We start from the raw sequence: 17,564 nt of genomic DNA on the forward strand, positions 1-17,564 counted from the left end.
GGTCAGAATTAATGGTCTCCTCAATGCTGAGAAGTACAGGCAGATACTTATTCATCATTCAATACCATCAGGGAGGCATCTGATTGGCCCCAAATTTATTCTGCAGCATGAGAACGACACCAAACATACAGCAAAAGTCATTAAGAACTATCTTCAGCGTAAAGAAGAACAAGAAGTCCTGAAAGTGATGGTATGGCCCCCACAGAGCCCTGATCTCAACATCTTCGAGTCTGTCTGGGATTACAAGAAGAGACAGAAGCAACTGAGGCTGCCTAAATCCACAGAAGAACTGTGGTTAGTTCTCCAAGATGTTTGGGCCAACCTACCTGCCGAGTTCCTTATAAAACTGTGTGCAAGTGTACCTAGAAGAATTGATGCTGTTTTGAAGGCAAAGGGTGGTCACACCAAATATTGATTTGATGTAGATTTTTCTTCTGTTCACTCACTTTGCATTTAGTTAATTGATAAATATAATCTATTAACATATCTATTTTTGAAAGCATTCTTACTTTACAGCATTTTTTTCACACCTGCCTAAAACTTTTGCTGTGCGTAAAAAAAGTGTTGCACAGTAATAACACACATGTATAATACACACATATATATAGATATATAGTATAATATATATATATGATATATACATATATATATAATTAATATTAATATAGATATATTAATTAAAATTAAAAATTAATAGCCATTTGTTTTTTAATTTAAAAGAAAAAAACAACAACCTTACCTCGTATTTCAATTTACGTGGGTCACTACCATTATATGTCTTGTCATCTTCCTGAAACGGAATAAGAAATATTCAACAGATTTTACCTTTTTTCTTTATACATCTTTTCTTCTTCTTCTAAAAGGTGACTGTAAATGAAAGCCATGATCAAAGGTGGCTTGCAAATCAGTCAACAACTTCTATCACTGTGATTTCTGGAGCTTAATAGGTATGATTGTCTGCCTAATAAAATGCAGTCTCAAAAACTCACGCAGCTTGTTAAAAAGAACAATGGGAACAACATGAACAATGGCTGTTTTGCACAAACTCATTCCCAAGCAAGTAACAGGGAAATTAAATCAATTTTTTTTCTGACAGGGTCTTATCTTTCCATCAACGCCTATACACTAAAAGCTGAATTTGCAATTCACTTCACTAACATTTCTTATACTAGGAGGCAAGGAAAAAATATATATATTGAAAAAATAATTTTTTCATCACCTTCATATCCCAAGGTAGATGCACATGTAAAGCTCCGTATTTAGGAAAGCTTCATTTTAAGTGTCAGTTTGCTGCTGCTTTTTTTTTTTTTTTTTTTTTAATAAATATTTTATGCTGGTCTGATCACAGAGGATAAGCTGAATTCAAGCTTTCACATAATTATAAGAGGGGTTCAGCAAAAGAAGGCTTTGTATATTGTGTTTTTCTATTGTTACTCCTTTACATTATCCATCCCTGAAAAAGGAGTGGCTGCCATTAAACATACTATTGATATTTTTTAGCATACATTATTGAATATATCAGATCTGGGGAGAGGTGGGGGTGTCCGTTTGTTCGTACAGCTGTATGACACACTTACATTTGTACATACATATTGAGAACTGTTTATCCAGTTGTCATGACATTTTCTAGTAACATTTAGGGAAAGTAATAGATTCTGACCCAATTACATCATCATGCTGAGTGTCCTCCTCGCCACATACAACAAAGCAAAATGCTGGACAAAGCCGTATCTGGACATTGATTTTGTGACATAACAGAAAATTAATTATAAAATATACTGGAAAACAAAGATGCCGCAAACACGAACAATCATAAAAACTTCACTTTCAGTGTTTTCTGACTTCAAAGTAAAATCCAAACAAATCCAACATTTATTTACGATGTAAATAAATATGACGCAATGAGAAATTCAGACGGACATTTCTAGGCCCAAAAAATGATAATGGGGCTGTACATGCTCTCAGATGTATTCTCAGTCATTCTGAACCACTTATAGAAGCAACTCTGAACTTGACTTTGTAGAAAAGGAATTGACAAAATATATAGTTTGCCTCACCTGTGCTCTATGCGTTAGGTGCCTACGGTCTCAGTCAAGTTACAGTTCAACAGGAAAAAAAATATACTAAAAAGGTCACAAGTGATTAACTATGTGCCTGCCCCCCACCCACCCCCTCCGGTGTTTTTTTGGCATCTCTACATGAATCATAGGAATGAACCCGGGAGAGGCCATTTTGATAGAATTCCATCTAGAGACGGAGCGCTTGGGTCATAGTGGGAAACAAAAGTTTGCCTTATTGACAAGCTACCTGTTACACGGCATTTCAGAACCAGACAGACTGTTTAATTTGCTTCTGGTAAATAATGAACACAACACATTGAGCTCCACAATTTATTTCACCAATAAGCATTCCAATATTTAGGAACATTTGTTGTATAATAACTCAAGCAAATTAGACACTTTGAACATGACAGGGCTGTTTTTTCTGTTTTAATAAATATTAAATTTACAATCGTGAAAGAGCTTGAAATATCTATTTTTAGACCATGAAATGCAGTGAAATAAGCTAAAGTAAAGTTTGTAAGGACTGGAAGTGCCAATGCTGCTCTATCGTACAGTTTGGCGTATCTTCTAGGGCAGTGGTTCTCAAACTTTTTGGACTGCACCCCACTTCCTCTTGTCTGTGATATTTGACTCCCCTTCCCCTATATAAAAGTCACCGATCTAGAAACGGACATGCCAGGAGGTGTCAGCAGTCAGACTTGCTTTAAGTTAATGTACTGTATATAGGTTAAGATGTGTGCAGCATTTATTTAATACTTGGTTAATTTAAGAATGTGTGCAGCATTTATATTACTTTCCATTCCATTCCCCCTTGAAGAGGGGGTGGGGGGTGGGGGGGGACCTCCCCTGGAGACACCCTTGAGGCTCCTGAGTAAGGAGGACTTGTTTGGATAATGAGGTTAATGACTTCAGAAGGGAAATGGACATGAGAACAAATACCACTATACAACAGACAACCCAATTGTGCAGCTCAAGATCTGCAGTGAGAGCTCTGGGACAGGATGTGTCACTGCAGGTTTGTACCTGTGGCCAGACCAAGGTGCCAACATTAGGGTCTGAAGAGAAGGGTCAGGGGCCTTACATTGATCAGTACTTGACCAGTGAAGTCACAGGAGTGAAATCCAGCAACAGAAAGCACACCAGTTTGCAGGATATCAGCACCACTGTTGTAGACAAGAGTAGTTTCAATAGGTACAGCTAGTGACGAAACTAATTATCCTGGTGAGCCTAGTCATATGAACCAGACTAGGAGAGAAAGGAACCTTATTGATTTTTGTTGGAGAAGTTAAGGGGAAAAGTAGAAAGGAAGCTGGATAAGTTCAGGGATATCATCTACACGTACCACTACCCTTTGATCTGACATTGTCCTATGGTCAGCCTCAGCACGTCTTGTTCTCCTGGTGGAGCCAAGTGTCTGGGAGGATTCTGTGGATGAGGTATATAAGAGGAAGAAACTGGTATGCTGAGTTAGCCTCTGAGGTGGAGCAGCAGGGGTGCAGAGTCTGGGTTTAAACAGTTGAGGTGGGTGGTCGAGCACTCCATGACCTGGCTTCTCAGAAATATTTGATTCCCTGGACAGGAATTGCGGCATACACTGAAGGCTATCCGAGGAGGCAGAGAGAAGTAGCAACTGGCTCACGTTGAGTAGGAAAGAGCCAAATTGTGAACCTCAAAAGAGGTGAAGCTAACATAAATGAAAAGGAATGGATGGCTGATGTAAGTAAGCTGGGCTGGGTAGAGTTGGGGTGGTGCTAGAATACCAACATCACTGATGAACCTTCCTGAGGTGTTGTGGGCCAAGTTGACATTGCAATGCTGAGGCGATAGGGAGGTTGCACTTTGGTTAATCCGTGGCGCCAGCATCATCACTGTTGTTTGTGATGATGCACCAGAGAGACCGCAATTAGACTGATCCCTGGAGCATTCACACTACCTGGAGGAAAAGTGCTGCAGGCTCATATATTACAGCAAAGCTATGCCTTGGTTGATTCCCACCACTACTATATTATTTTATCTTGGTGAAAGCCGAGCCCAATATTAGAATGAAGTAAACAGCAGGTACTCTCATGTCATCTGTAATGACTGTACTTTTGAAGATACAGTACCATAGAATAAAAGCTATATTCCAGGTTATGAATAAGCTGAGGATGGTGTGTCTGTACTGAAACATATTCCTTTATACCTACCTCACATATGTACTGTAGAAATCGTTGTATAGGCCACACTTGTGTAAGTCACTCCACCCTTTGAGACTTACATTTTAGGAAAACACCTTTTTTGTGTTTAAAATCCTTTTTTTTTCTACCTACATCTATACATAGGTTTAGTTTCAAAATAATCCTTACTTGCAACATTTTATTCCATTAACCCTCTGTAGTCCTATGTCGGACCAGGTCCGACATTACAATTTTCCCTTTCCAATCTGATAGTATCAAAAAGACGTAAAGCACAGGTCTCTAATCGTTTTTTCTCCAGAAAAAGCTGAGAACACCTTTCAATGGCCAAGTGAGACCGACAGGAGCTGAATAAAGCCAGAGAAAAAAAGGGTATATCTGATAGCCCCATGCACCACATAGATAACACGGACATAAACAAAAGAGATACCTGCTTCTGCATCCAACGCTCAAAGAATATCACAGACATGTGCAGAGCTTTTTGAGATGTTATAGTAATAAAATAATGACTTGGATTACATTATTGAGGAGTTTGGTGATAAAACGAGTGATCAGGAGAGCATTTATCAGTATGCACGTCTATAAAGAGGTCTGTGAAAAATACAGCGAACAAGGGGCGGGTCTTGGCTGGAGATGCAGTACTGAGTGTACTTCTGCGATTCAGTGCCTTTTAAACTTGTTTTACTCAGAAAAAAAAAAAATTAAACAGAGCGTATAAAATAAACAGCATGTGTGAAAATAAATTGGACTTGAGGCACCTGACAAGCTCTGAATAAATGGACCGCAAAGGGTTAATAATTTGAAAGTGTTGTTTTTCATTTTTAGTTAAAATGCTAATAGAAACTGGATTCCAGCTAGACAGGGGCCTTTGGGAGAAGCTCTGGAATCTCTTATCCATGTACTTCACTGTGTTATCAGTTATTTTAGTGAAGTCTGACTTCCATGGTGCAGAATCTGATTTACTGTCAGGAGCATTCTCAGAGACTCATCTGTGCAGTTGTTTAACTTTGGTCAGCTGGACTCCTTTGTTTATCACCTCACTCCGATCACCTAAAACCCAAATTACTGTAAATTTAATTAAATTAAAAATTACATTTCAAAAAAAGGCAGTAAAATAAAATTAAACATCATAGGCTAAAGTAGACCAAAACCAAGTCACCATACGTTGCAAAACAATCCAAATAAATAAATCTCCAGACTGCAAATTGCGTTTTCTCCTGCTTTTGTAAAGAAATTACACACGCTGCTTCTGTGCTTGTATGCCATGTTTAGATACAACAAGAACAGCAGATGGATATGGCCACTAGATGTCGCAGCATGAAGCGCATTTAACATTAATGTAATTATGAAATTATTATTATTATTATTATTATTATTATTATTATTATTATTATTATTATTATTATTATAGTACTAAAAAGGCCACAGATCTGAAAGGACTAAATGTATATGTACTACACTATTTAAATATGTACCATGCACTTAAAACTTTAATATACGTATTTGTTTTTCGTTATCAGTTCCAGATTTACTGCCTGTGCCAACCTCTAGTATTTAATAACAGTGAATACATATTTACCTTCTGTAAGATTGCAAGCAAGGGATTTCTGATAATCTCCAGGTGCCGTCTTCAGCCGAAGCAGGTCTGACGTTGTGCTCTTTACCAAATGATTAGCCCTTGTAATGTTAATGTCATTACACTGAAAAATTATGTTGAATGCTGCTGTAGTGCAGAAAGTGAAAAAACGTATCTGTCTTCATCTCTAGCACTATTCCTTTTGCTTTGGATGCATCTTCTGGTTTGGTATCTTGGCTACGGTTACTGGCAAGATTTTCCATATGAGCAACAGTGACTTTGTAGTTTTCTCAGTCTCCTTCAGACTCTTCCTGGTGCATTGAAATGAGCAAACTTCTCATCAAGAATTTCCCATATTTCCATCAGTTCACATCTTTTTTTTGACAGTGATTTCATTATCTCTTCAAATGTATGTAAATAAGGTACATTTTTTATCACGTCAAGCACAGCCAGGTCCAGTCTGTGAGCTATGCAATGTATTACGACTGTGTGTGGTACCTGCTCTTTCAAAACGTGCAGCCACCCGTTATCTATTCCATCATAACAGCAGCTCCATCAAAGTTTGCACAGACAACTTTCTGCTGCCACACTTACTGACCAATTCCTACACTATCAAGAGCTTTGTCTATTGCTCTAAAACACCAGGTGCATCTGCTTGTTTAACAGTGTTACACTTGACCATTTTGGTTGAAACTGCTCTGTTATCCTGTACAAACCTAACGTAGACTATTTCCTGCTCAGTAATACTGGAGCCAGTGTTTCCATCAGCTAAAACCAACATGAACCTGCTCTGTTGAATTAAATCTGCTGTCTGATTTCTTTCTGTGTACGCAACTGCCCCAATGAAGTCAAGAAAGGCATGGTCATTGATGTACATGTTAAGTTCAACGCCGTTTGCTGCCTGTAATTTACACAAACCAGCAAATTTATGCAAAGCCAGTTCTTCCTTGGCAACATAACAGGCAGTGAGATAAAGCCGTGTCATTATGTCAAATGTTTAGAGACAATTTTTGCCATTGGCGTCTGCCCTGGATTTTCTCTGGCTTCTTTGGCATTTACACATTTCTTGCGATGTGCAGAAGAGTCATGGGTTTTTAAGGAGTCTTTACAGAACGTACCCCTGACAAAAGGACATCCACTGTCTGTGATCTAACTGAATTTCTAGCAAACCTGGCAGAATATTTCATTCTTCTCCTTGTCATATGTGAGTCAAAAATAATCTTTTATCCATGATGGCACAAAACAGCGCTTTCTCTTGTTTTCAAATTAATTTTTTTTTCAGCCTTCTCATGCTGTGGGAGAGGTTGTTTATCTCCAGCTCCACTGCAATTAAAATACTTCCTCAGATCAGCCATATTTTAAAGTAAAACGTGGGTGATATGTTGCTGGAGGACACATGGAAATAACGTATGTGTGTTAAGTCAAAGATGAATCCGTGACGTTTGTGTAAGTCGCTCCGGAAATCACTAAAGCACTACCAATGAAAAACAATGATCCCTCGTGTTTTACCGGGATGAGCTGTGAGCAGAATCTTGATTTAGAAACCAATGTTTGATGATTAAAGCACAGAACGTTATCTTGTTATAGAGGTGATAATTATATTCGGATTGCCCGTCGGGCTAGCAGCTAAAAAAAACACGTTGTCTGACAGATTTTCTGGTTGTCCCGAAACATCGGGCTAGTGATTTTGCAAGCCCTGGTGTTGTATATGGTGCAGTAAAATTGTGTTAAACTTCCAGCTGTACAACAATACATTCGTTTTGGTTTGTTAATCGGAACCATAACCGTAAACATACTTTGCAAGTGTGCCACTGTGTTGCACTGACATAAACAATTTACAGTATGCATCAAAGTCATTAAAAGTACTCCATTCAAGCTAAATGTTTTCTAAAATCAGGCTATAAATACTTTCCTCCTCTATCAGCTTGTTTTTTCTTTCGGCATATTTTTACATTAGTCTGTTTTGTCTCCAATCACATACTGTTTTTTTTTCATGAATTCCAAACTCAAGCACTGAGATTGCCATGCTTTTAGGCAAAGTCAACAATGTGCAATTTCAAACCTGTTGTGTAGCTTTTTATCATTTTTGTCTGACTGTCCTACTTTACCCAGTCTCAAAGACACCTGCATTATAATATTTCGTTGTAGTGCAGTTACAACGAACGCAAGACTTCATAAGTTTACTCAGCTTTAAAACCAGTAGCTATTTGCTATGGATCCCAGGGGCAGATTCAGTCTGAATGTTGAATAATGGCTTGGAAGGGTGGGAATAAGAAAATTCATAGTAGTACTATTGTGTTAACAGTGAAGCAGTACAGCTCTTACGTGTGCATATTCGGAAGACTTAAGATTGATATAAGCACTATATTGTTTTCTCCACGTACACACGTATCTGGGTCAAGAGGAGGTCAGTCAAGAGTCTGAAAGCTTGCGTTTAACATTCAAAATGGCTAATGGTATTGAGATAACCAATTAAAACTTAGAACACTGATTAGAACAGTGGTTTTATGTTTCTACCGAGCAACACGACCTGAATGCAGTAGATCCTGAAAAAAATAAACTGGGTTGTTCAGTTGTTTGTGTGAGCCATAACTGTGGCTGTAGTAATCCTACTGGTATATTATTGTTTGTGGCACTGGCACAGTAGCGTAACAGACACAAATATTAGTCACTCCCCCCTTTTTAAGGCCCCCAAAACATGCCTAGAAAATCAACTTACAATGTTTTTTACGGTAAGTTAACACACATTTTAGTCTATACTTTATTGTTTCTTATTATTTCTAAGATTTAAAAATGCTGAAAGATACCCAGTTACCTTCTGTCTTTATATCTTTATTTTCGAACAACTTTAGAATGCATTTTTATTTGCAATCCAAAAATGTCATGATTTGTTGACACTTTTGTTTTGGTTGAATCAAGCCGAACATTTTGCACTAGTTGTGTGAAAAGAAGCAGAATAGAAAGCCCTGCAAAAATGGCATTACAATAGTAATTTCACGACAATGAATGTAAGACAGGGTGACATCAGGGAGCAGGGAAATAAGTGGGGAAGAAGCTTGCCCAATAAGAATTCTTACCTCTAACCTTTCATAATGATGCTAAAGGTATCTAAATCATGCAATACAATATAAGCGATCATGACCTTGCAAAACAATTGTGTTTCATTACTCCACTGCATTTAGAAAAGGGTTCAACTTAATAAAAATGTTTAGTAATGCACTGTAATGTTTTTTTTTTTTTTTATTACCATCAGCCAGTAACACCAACAACAGTAAGAACATAAGAATGTTTACAAACGAGAGGAGGCCATTCGGTCCATCTTGCTCGTTTGGTTGTTGGTAGCTTATTGATCCCAGAATCTCATCCCAGTTGGTTCCAGACCCTCAAAAATCCCTGTGTAAAAAAGTGCCTCCTATTTTCTGTTCTGAATGCCCCTTTATCTAATCTCCATTTGTGATCCCTCGTCCTTGTTTCTTTTTTCAGGTTGAAAAAGTCCCCTGGGTCGACACTGTCAATACCTTTTAGACTTTTGAATGCTTGAATCAGATCGCTGCATAGTCTTTTTTGTTCAAGACTGAATAGATTCAATTCTTTAAACCTGTCAGCATATGATATGCCTTTTAAACCCGGAATAATTCTGGTCGCTCTTCTCTGCACTCTTTCTACAGAAGCAATGTCCTTTTTGACATTTTTTTTTATTTTTTATAGCTTCCCCACATTGTCTAGATAAAGATATCAACATAAAGGTCTTTTTCATAGATTCCTTCTTCAATTTTAGTATCTCTCATATGATCTTTATAATGTACATTTGTAATTGCCTCCGTGCAGTACCTTACACTTTTCTCTATTAAATGTCATTTGCCATGTGTCTGCCCAGTTCTAAATGCTGTCTAGATCATTTTGAATGACCTTTGCTGCGGCAACGGTGTTTGCCACCCCTCCTATTTTTGTGTTCTCTGCAAATTTAACAAGTTTGCTTACTATACCAGAAGCTAAATCATTAATGTAGATTAGGAATAGCAGAGGACCTAATAATGATCCCTGTGGTAATCCACTGGTTACCTCGCTCCATCTACTCTAATCAGTACTTTCTCTTTTCTACATGTTAACTACTCCCTAATCCATGTGCATACATTTCCAAGGATCCCTACTGTGTTCAGTTTGAGAATTAATCTTTTATCTGGGACTTTGTGAATGCAATGCAAGTAGCAATGTTAGTAACATACTGTATAACCCTTGTTAAGGCTGTCAATGCAGAAATGGAGTTACTATAATAATACAAATAAATACATACAAAAATCACCCTAACTACATACACCATACAAGTAAAATTTTAACAGATGTACAGATCCTTAATTATACAGCTGGTTTAAATCATATAACATACCTCTGTGTTTTCTGTTGAAAGGGAGAGCTCAATATTATTTTCATCATTCGTCACATTGATCTTCTGTAGTCTTCTTTGTACTTCTTCCTCTATATAAGCACTGATCCTGGGTTTATTACAAACAATACAAATCAATTAGTCTGATTAAGAGCTGAATTATAATAACTTTTTTTTTATTTTTCTTATTGCAACCATTTAATCTTACGGACATTACACAGGAAATGTTATACAAGGCACATCATGTGCTGCTTGATTTTGTGAAAAATAATAGCATCATGGTAAGGCATGCTAATCTAAATCAATTATTTCACTTAACATATTATTTATAATGTTAGAAAAGATTCATTAATTTCCCCTTTTTGAAATTATAGCATGTATTAGGTTAAATATTCTGATTAAAGTCTTCAAAATATGTTATGTCTCATATAAGCAGGGTAAGGGTAAATATAAACTGTGACTGTATATGGACAAAAGATAGCACAGTTACACAAGATCAGTGAACCACATACAAACATGCACATACAAGAAAATACAATTAAACACAGTTGAAACCAAGTCAGGGCTGGAAATAAGTAAGGCTGTATATTTTTCACAGTTGCTACAGGTTTCATGATTTCCATGTAATTTACCCATTTGCAATATGTAGTTCCCAGTGAAAATTCCCATTTCTGTTAGACTAGCGTAGATATACATATTTTTTTTATCACTTAAAAATAAATACAGCACATGCTGTTAGCAACCTGGCAGCCGGTTTAATTTGTTTCCAGGAAATGATTGGACACATTAGGTTATCATCATAACCCTGGTTCCCTGAAATAGAAATGTAACCATTACCGTATGGGTGTTTACCTGCTAAAGATCCTGAACCTGAATAGAATTATACCAAACCTGCACACTGTTCCTGGGACACAGTCATGCCCACCCCTGAGGGTATATAAGAACTGCCCGCACTGATCTCAGCATCATTTTTCCTTCAAGTCTGCTGTAATCATGAATGCAGCAACCTTGAAGATTAGTGGCTGCATTTCTATTTCAGGGAACCATGGTTATGATAATAACCTAACGTTCCCAATCAAGTACAAAATGTAACCATTACCGTATGGGTGAGTGTACCAGAGCTGTTGCAAGGGAAATATTGCAGAACGACTGGAATGCTACAAGGCTAAGCTGAAAGGCTGCCTTGTGTGTTACCATACTGTTATTACTACTGTTTATTTATTAGCAGACGCCCTTATCCATCAATCCATATGGAACCCCAGTAATAAGTAGCTAAGGCTAAAATATGGAGGGAGAAACTCACCTCTAAGTCTATGCTGTAAGGGTCAACCCTGAAGCCGCCCTTAATACTCTAGTTCCAAAGATAGGGGTTTGTGGATCAATGACACTCGGTTGTAGAACCTTGTAAAAGTATGGGGAGTAGCCCACACCGCTGCATTGCAAATATCTGTGACAGATGCACCCTAGAATAAAGCTCATGACATTGTCATGCCCCTGGTGAAATGGGCAGCGAGATTTTCTGGAGGGTGTAAGTTGGCTCGCTCATAGGCAATCCTGACTGTGTTTGTTATCCATTTGGACAGTCTGTTTTGACAGTGCTTAACCATGGGACTTCACCCCATAACAGACAAAAAACTACATAATATGCTAGTGCCTGCACAGGGCAGAGTGTATGGAGCCACTGCTCCTTGTCAGACTGGAAAGGAGGTGGATGGAAAGCCTCCAATTATACAGACTGGGTGACATGAGACAACTTTTGGCAAAAAAGCAGGATTGGTACAATGGATAACCCGTGTCCTGGCTTCTGCAAAAATTAAGCAGGCTTTCACAATAGAAAATGCCTGTTCTGGCATTTTGCAGGGTGTCAATGACCCTATTTCAGACCCAGATGGCTCAAATGCAGCTGTTCAGGGGCAAACCCAGAGTTGTAGATTCTATGGGTCACGATGCCAAAAGGTCCCCCTCGTCTGACTGAGTAGGTCGTGGCACCTGGGCAGTCCCCACGGCTGGACACTCATGAGCTGTATCGGGGCTGAAAACCAGAATCCATTGGGTCAGTAAGGGGCTACAAATAGCACACTGGCACGGTCCTATCTGATTTTCTCCAGACACAATGGGAGCATTGCGAGTGGTGGGAAGGTACAGTGGCTCTCAAAAGTACTCACCCTACTTGGACTTTTCCACATTTTATTGTGTTGCAACATGGAAACAAAATGGATTTAATTAGTTGTAAGGGTCAACCCTGAAGCTGCCCTTAATACTCTAGTTACAAAGATAGGGGTTTGTGGATCAATGACACTCGGTTGTAGAACCTTGTAAAAGTATGGGGAGTAGCCTCCATTCAACTAATTATGTGACTTCTAAAGACAATTGGTTGCACCAGAGCTTATTTAGGTGTATCATAGCAAAGGGGGTAAGTACTTATGCAATCAATTATTTTCTGTGTTGATCAGTGGCAAAAACTCCATAATGTCAAAGTGAAAAATAAAATCTACAAATAAGATTCTGGTGCTCTGGTGCAACCAATTGTCTTTAGAAGTCACATAATTAGTTGAATGGAGTCCATCTGTGTGCAGTTAAGGTGTTTCACATGATTTCAGGTTAAACACACCTGTCTCTGGGTGGTCCCACAGTTGGTTAGTACATTTCCTAACAAAAACTACATCATGAAGATGAAGGAACATTCAAAGCAAATCCGGAATAAGGTTCTTCAAAAGCACCAATCAGGAGTAGGATATAAAAACATTTCCAAGGCATTGAATATCCCGGAGCACAGTAAAGTCCATTACTAAGAAATGGAGAGAATATGGCACAACTGTGAATCTGTCTAGAACAGGCCGTCCTCAAAAACTGTATATCCGGGCAAGAAGGGCACTAGTCAGGGAGGCCACCAAGAGGCCTATGGAAACTCTAAAGGAGTTACAGTCTTCCATGGATGAGCTGGGAGACACTGTGCATACGGCAACAATAGCCCGGGTGCTTCACAAAACTGGCCTTTATGGGAGAGTGGCAAAAAGAAAGCCATTGTTAAAAAAACCTCACATCAGATCTCGACTAGAGTTTGCCAGAAGGCATGTGGGAGATTGAGACCAAGTGGAAGAAGATTCTATGGTCTGATGAGACCAAAATAGAGCTTTTTGGCCTTAACGCCAAGCGCTATGTTTGGCGCAAGCCTAACACTGCACATCATCCTGAGAACAGCATCCCTACCGTGAAGCATGGTGGAGGCAGCATCTTGCTATGGGGATGCTTCTCTGTGTCAGTGCCTGGAAAGCTTGTGCAGATAGAGGGCAAAATGGATGCAACAAAGTACAGAGAAATCCTGGAGGAAAACCTGCTGAAGTCTACAAGAGACCTGGGACTTGGGAGAAGATTCACCTTCCAGCAGGACAATGACCCCAAACATACAGCCAAAGCCACACTGGAGTGGCTTAAAAACAAAAAGGTCAATGTCCTGGAGTGGCCAGTCAAAGCCTGGACCTCAATCCAACTGAGAATATGTGGAAAGAGTTGAAAATAGCTGTTCACCAAAAGTCCTCATCCAACTTGAAGGAGCTTGAGCAATTTTGCAAAGAAGAATGGGCAAAAATTGATATGCAAAGCTGGTAGAGACTTATCGAAATAGATTCATGGCTGTAATTGCTGCCAAAGGTGCCTCTACCAAATTCAAGGTGGTGAACACTTATGCGATCAATTATTTTCTGTTTTGTATTTGTAATTGATTTAGAACAATCTGTAGATTTTATTTTTCACTTTGACATTATGGACTTTTTTGGTGTTGATCAGTGGCAAAAACTCGTAAATAAATCTATTTTGATTCCATGTTGTAACACAATAAAATGTGGAAAAGTCCAAGGGGGGTGAATACTTTTGAGGGCCACTGTATATAACAGTTGTCTCTGCCATTAGTGTGCCAAGGCATCTATCAAGCAGCAACGCGTGTACTGGGGCGGGTATGATTGTGTCACAGGCACTGTGTGCAGCTGATATAATTTTATTCAGGTTAGATATGATTTCCATTACATGAGAGTAGGTGTTAAAACTTCATGCCAATATTGGACTTGGCTCTCGCTAAGATACGCACCAACTAACCAACTACTGTAAACTAATGTGATCCATTTCCTTCCATCTGATCATGTAGATATCCTTCTGCCTGGTGTTGATGGCTGAAGTATAATGTTAGCTCCAGGCCTAGCCTATTTTGTCTACCTGGCACTTCAGCACACACAATGGCTGCAATGCTGGCTCCAAGGATCAACCACAGTGCGGCCTCCAGCACGACATCAGCATGACAACCGACTGGACTGTGCTGAATAGGGTACTTCTCTGGGGTCTTCAAGTGGGCACGTTTAATCCTTGGTGTTTCGTCGACTAGCCCACAACATCTTAAGAGGGCTCGACAGTAATTCTGGCTTCCCAGCATCATCCCCTCCGTCCCCCACTCAGCTAAGCCTAGCTTACTTACCCTCCTTTACACTGACGTTGCTTTGTTTCTACTGTGCTTGAAGTCTCCAACCAGAACCTTTCTGTCTCAACCAGAGCCAGTTGCTGTTCCTCTCTGCTGATTCAAATAATTTCTTTACCACACAACTCTTGACCACTGAATCCGATGTCTCTGAGAAACCGGGTTGTGGAGTGTGCCACAAATTTTCGACAGCCCACCTCTTCCGTGGTGATGGGTGAACATCATATGTTGATCTGATGAGGAAACTGATCCTGCTCTGTTCAATTGTCCATAGATCTCGCCAGCTGAACTTGCATTGTTCCACACTCTCCCATCTCGACCATTCTCTCTGGTTGGGCTGGGAAACTAAATTCATGCACCTCATCCTCTCCTCCTGCTTTTGCACCTTCTTGACTACCACCTTCCACCGTTGAGCTGGGGCTGCTTTGTGCCATGTAGGAGGACCTGAACTAAGACCAAGGCCTCTTCTTCCATGATGTACTTGCCCCATGATATCACTGATATGAAGGGCAGCCTTTGCATCTTCCACAGCTTCCTATCGTTCATATCGTACTGAACCGTATGGATTAGCTAAATCCAGGAATGTCACATACCAGCTTTCTGTACTAAGTGTCAATGAAGCAGTTCTTTAATAGGTAAGCTGACAATCTCCGAGCAACAATGCATTATTGCTTTTCTCATTTAACAAGGAAATAGGGCGAAACTGACAGATACTCGTAGAATCTTTTTCTTTGGGTATATGCTCTTGGTACAACCGGTTTCTCCCATGCTACTTTCATCAATTTCCACAGGACTCGTAGAACACCAGGGGCACTCTTGTACATCCTGTATGTAACTCCATATGGCCCAGGAGATGACGACGCCCTTGCCTTTTTCACCACTTGCTCTACTTCTTTCCACTTAGGTGTGCAGTCTTCCATTTGATATTCTGGTGGATTGATAGGTAGGATGTCTTAAGGAATCGACATAGGCACCTGCCTTTTGGAATCTGGGTGCATTTCCTTGAGATATATCTCCAGCTCAGAGCTCAAAGCTTGTTGCTTTTAGTGTGCCATTTTTCTCCCTGCTGAATAACTACTTTGCAAATTTAAAAGTTAGTTCTCGCATGCTCCTTTCTGCAGAGTTTCCGTAGGCACTCAGCTGTGCGCAATGTTGCAAGCTTATCTTTTATGACCCTTTGTAATAGATTGAGTGCCACCTTCTGACTTTGTTCTGCTCTCCTCCATTGCTCCCTCAGCTGTCTCCTTTCTCTAACTAAGCACTCAATCTCTTGCTGCCGTCAACACAGGAACAGTTTATACTTTCACCTTTCTTTTTCAACTACAAAACCTCTCACTTCCATATGCGTAGATAGTATCCCAAAATGTATCCAGTTTCTTTTCGACTGTTCCACCTAACCCTTCCAACGCAAAACAGAGATCCGTGTTTACGGTGTCCCACACTGTTTTCTTAGAAGCTCTTGGCCATTTATCTCCAGGTTTGTGCCAGTTGAGGTTCTTCTCGCTCTTATGCCGGTTCATCTGACCGGGTTCATAACTAGTTGTGTTTATCCAAATCCTCCTGTCATCTATGACAGGGGTGCTGACATCCTGCAAACTGTAGTTTGCTTCCTGTCGCTGGATTTCATTAGACTGACTTGACTGACTTTGTAAAAAGTACTGTTTGATGCAAGGCCCTTGTCCCTTCTCCCTCAAGCTTTTTATTCTCCCTTGATGAATCTTCAATCCCCAACCCATCGTCACCTTGCTCCAGCCAGACACAAACCTGGAGCTCCATGTCTTTACTAACTGCAGATCTTGAGCTAGTCCTTTGCAAAGTTCTCATAAATCGTTAACGGTGTTGTCAAGCCTTGAGTCATCTTCCGCCCCCGCTCTCGCAGACCCTAGGGGTATTGTTCTCTAATTTCTTAGAAGCCTAGGGTGGGTGTCTCCAGCTTCCTGTCCTGTTTTAGCAGGTTAACACTCATACGGTAATGGTTACATTTGTACTTAGGGAACCTGTATAGAGCGTCAAGATTACTTTAAAATGTCTTCAACGAAGAATTCATCAGCTGCATCAAAGATCAGAAACATTTCTGCTAAATATCGCTCTGTCCAGTAAAGAAGGGGGCATTTCAGGTTTGTTGTTATTTATGTTTTTTATTTTGTTTGGCAATTCAATGATGGTGAAAATAGAATGTCTTTAAAAAGGTTGGAAAAAAAGAGATATTCTACAATTTCACATTTACTGTTTTTCAGGTTAGCATTTAAATATTTAGGACATTTGAGTGTTGAGAAAATTATCAATTTTGAATGTGACAACGCTATTTTTTCCTGCTTTAATAAGCATTATGTTTAATCGTAAAATACCCATTTGTACACTGGAAAAAAGGCAATTTTTTTACGTAAAAAAAATACAGCTCTAGAAATAAGCCTTGAATTGTATTGAGTTCTACCCTATATCTATATCATTAGTCATTAGGCAGTGGAAACAGAAATCAAAGTTCAATTCAGATAGGCAAATATACCTGTCATCCATTGCTGGAAACAGACTAGCTGGGGATGTTTTGGGGCCAACTGGTGAGCTGGTATGACTTGGTTTTTCATCATTTGCTGTGTGGTGGCTCTTCAGAGCATCGCTTTCACAGATTTTTTGTTTCAGTTGTTGAATTTCACGTTCCAGCCTAGTATGAGGGAAAGAAGAAACAAACAATAACCTCAGTTGACAAAACCAGACAAGAAATGATTGAAACATGATAAAATGAGGTGAACGAGTCCGGAACTAGAAATTTCAGAAAGTTCTTAACCCTTTGCAGTCCTATGTCGGGACCAGGTCAATCAAAGGTCCCCAGTCATGTTTTCTCCGGAAAAAGCAGAGAAAAGCTTTCAATGGCCGAGAGGCCGACAGAAGCCGAAAATAAATA

At 39.5% G+C, this 17,564-nt stretch overlaps 1 protein-coding gene across 1 annotated transcript in view; it reads right to left on the reverse strand.

Moving 5' to 3' along the window:
- kif16ba (kinesin family member 16Ba) overlaps positions 1-17,564 on the reverse strand; it is a 149,405-nt gene that overhangs the window by 45,722 nt on the left and 86,119 nt on the right. Inside the window, exons 20-22 of the mRNA XM_041250878.1 lie at positions 17,169-17,324; positions 10,201-10,306; positions 740-790 (exon numbers count right to left, since the gene is read on the reverse strand). Of these exons, the coding sequence (XP_041106812.1) occupies positions 740-790; positions 10,201-10,306; positions 17,169-17,324 (313 nt within the window). The remainder of the gene's footprint in view (positions 1-739; positions 791-10,200; positions 10,307-17,168; positions 17,325-17,564) is intronic.

The sequence above is a fragment of the Polyodon spathula genome, chromosome 5 (assembly GCF_017654505.1).
Source record: "Polyodon spathula isolate WHYD16114869_AA chromosome 5, ASM1765450v1, whole genome shotgun sequence".
Taxonomy (NCBI): domain Eukaryota; kingdom Metazoa; phylum Chordata; class Actinopteri; order Acipenseriformes; family Polyodontidae; genus Polyodon; species Polyodon spathula.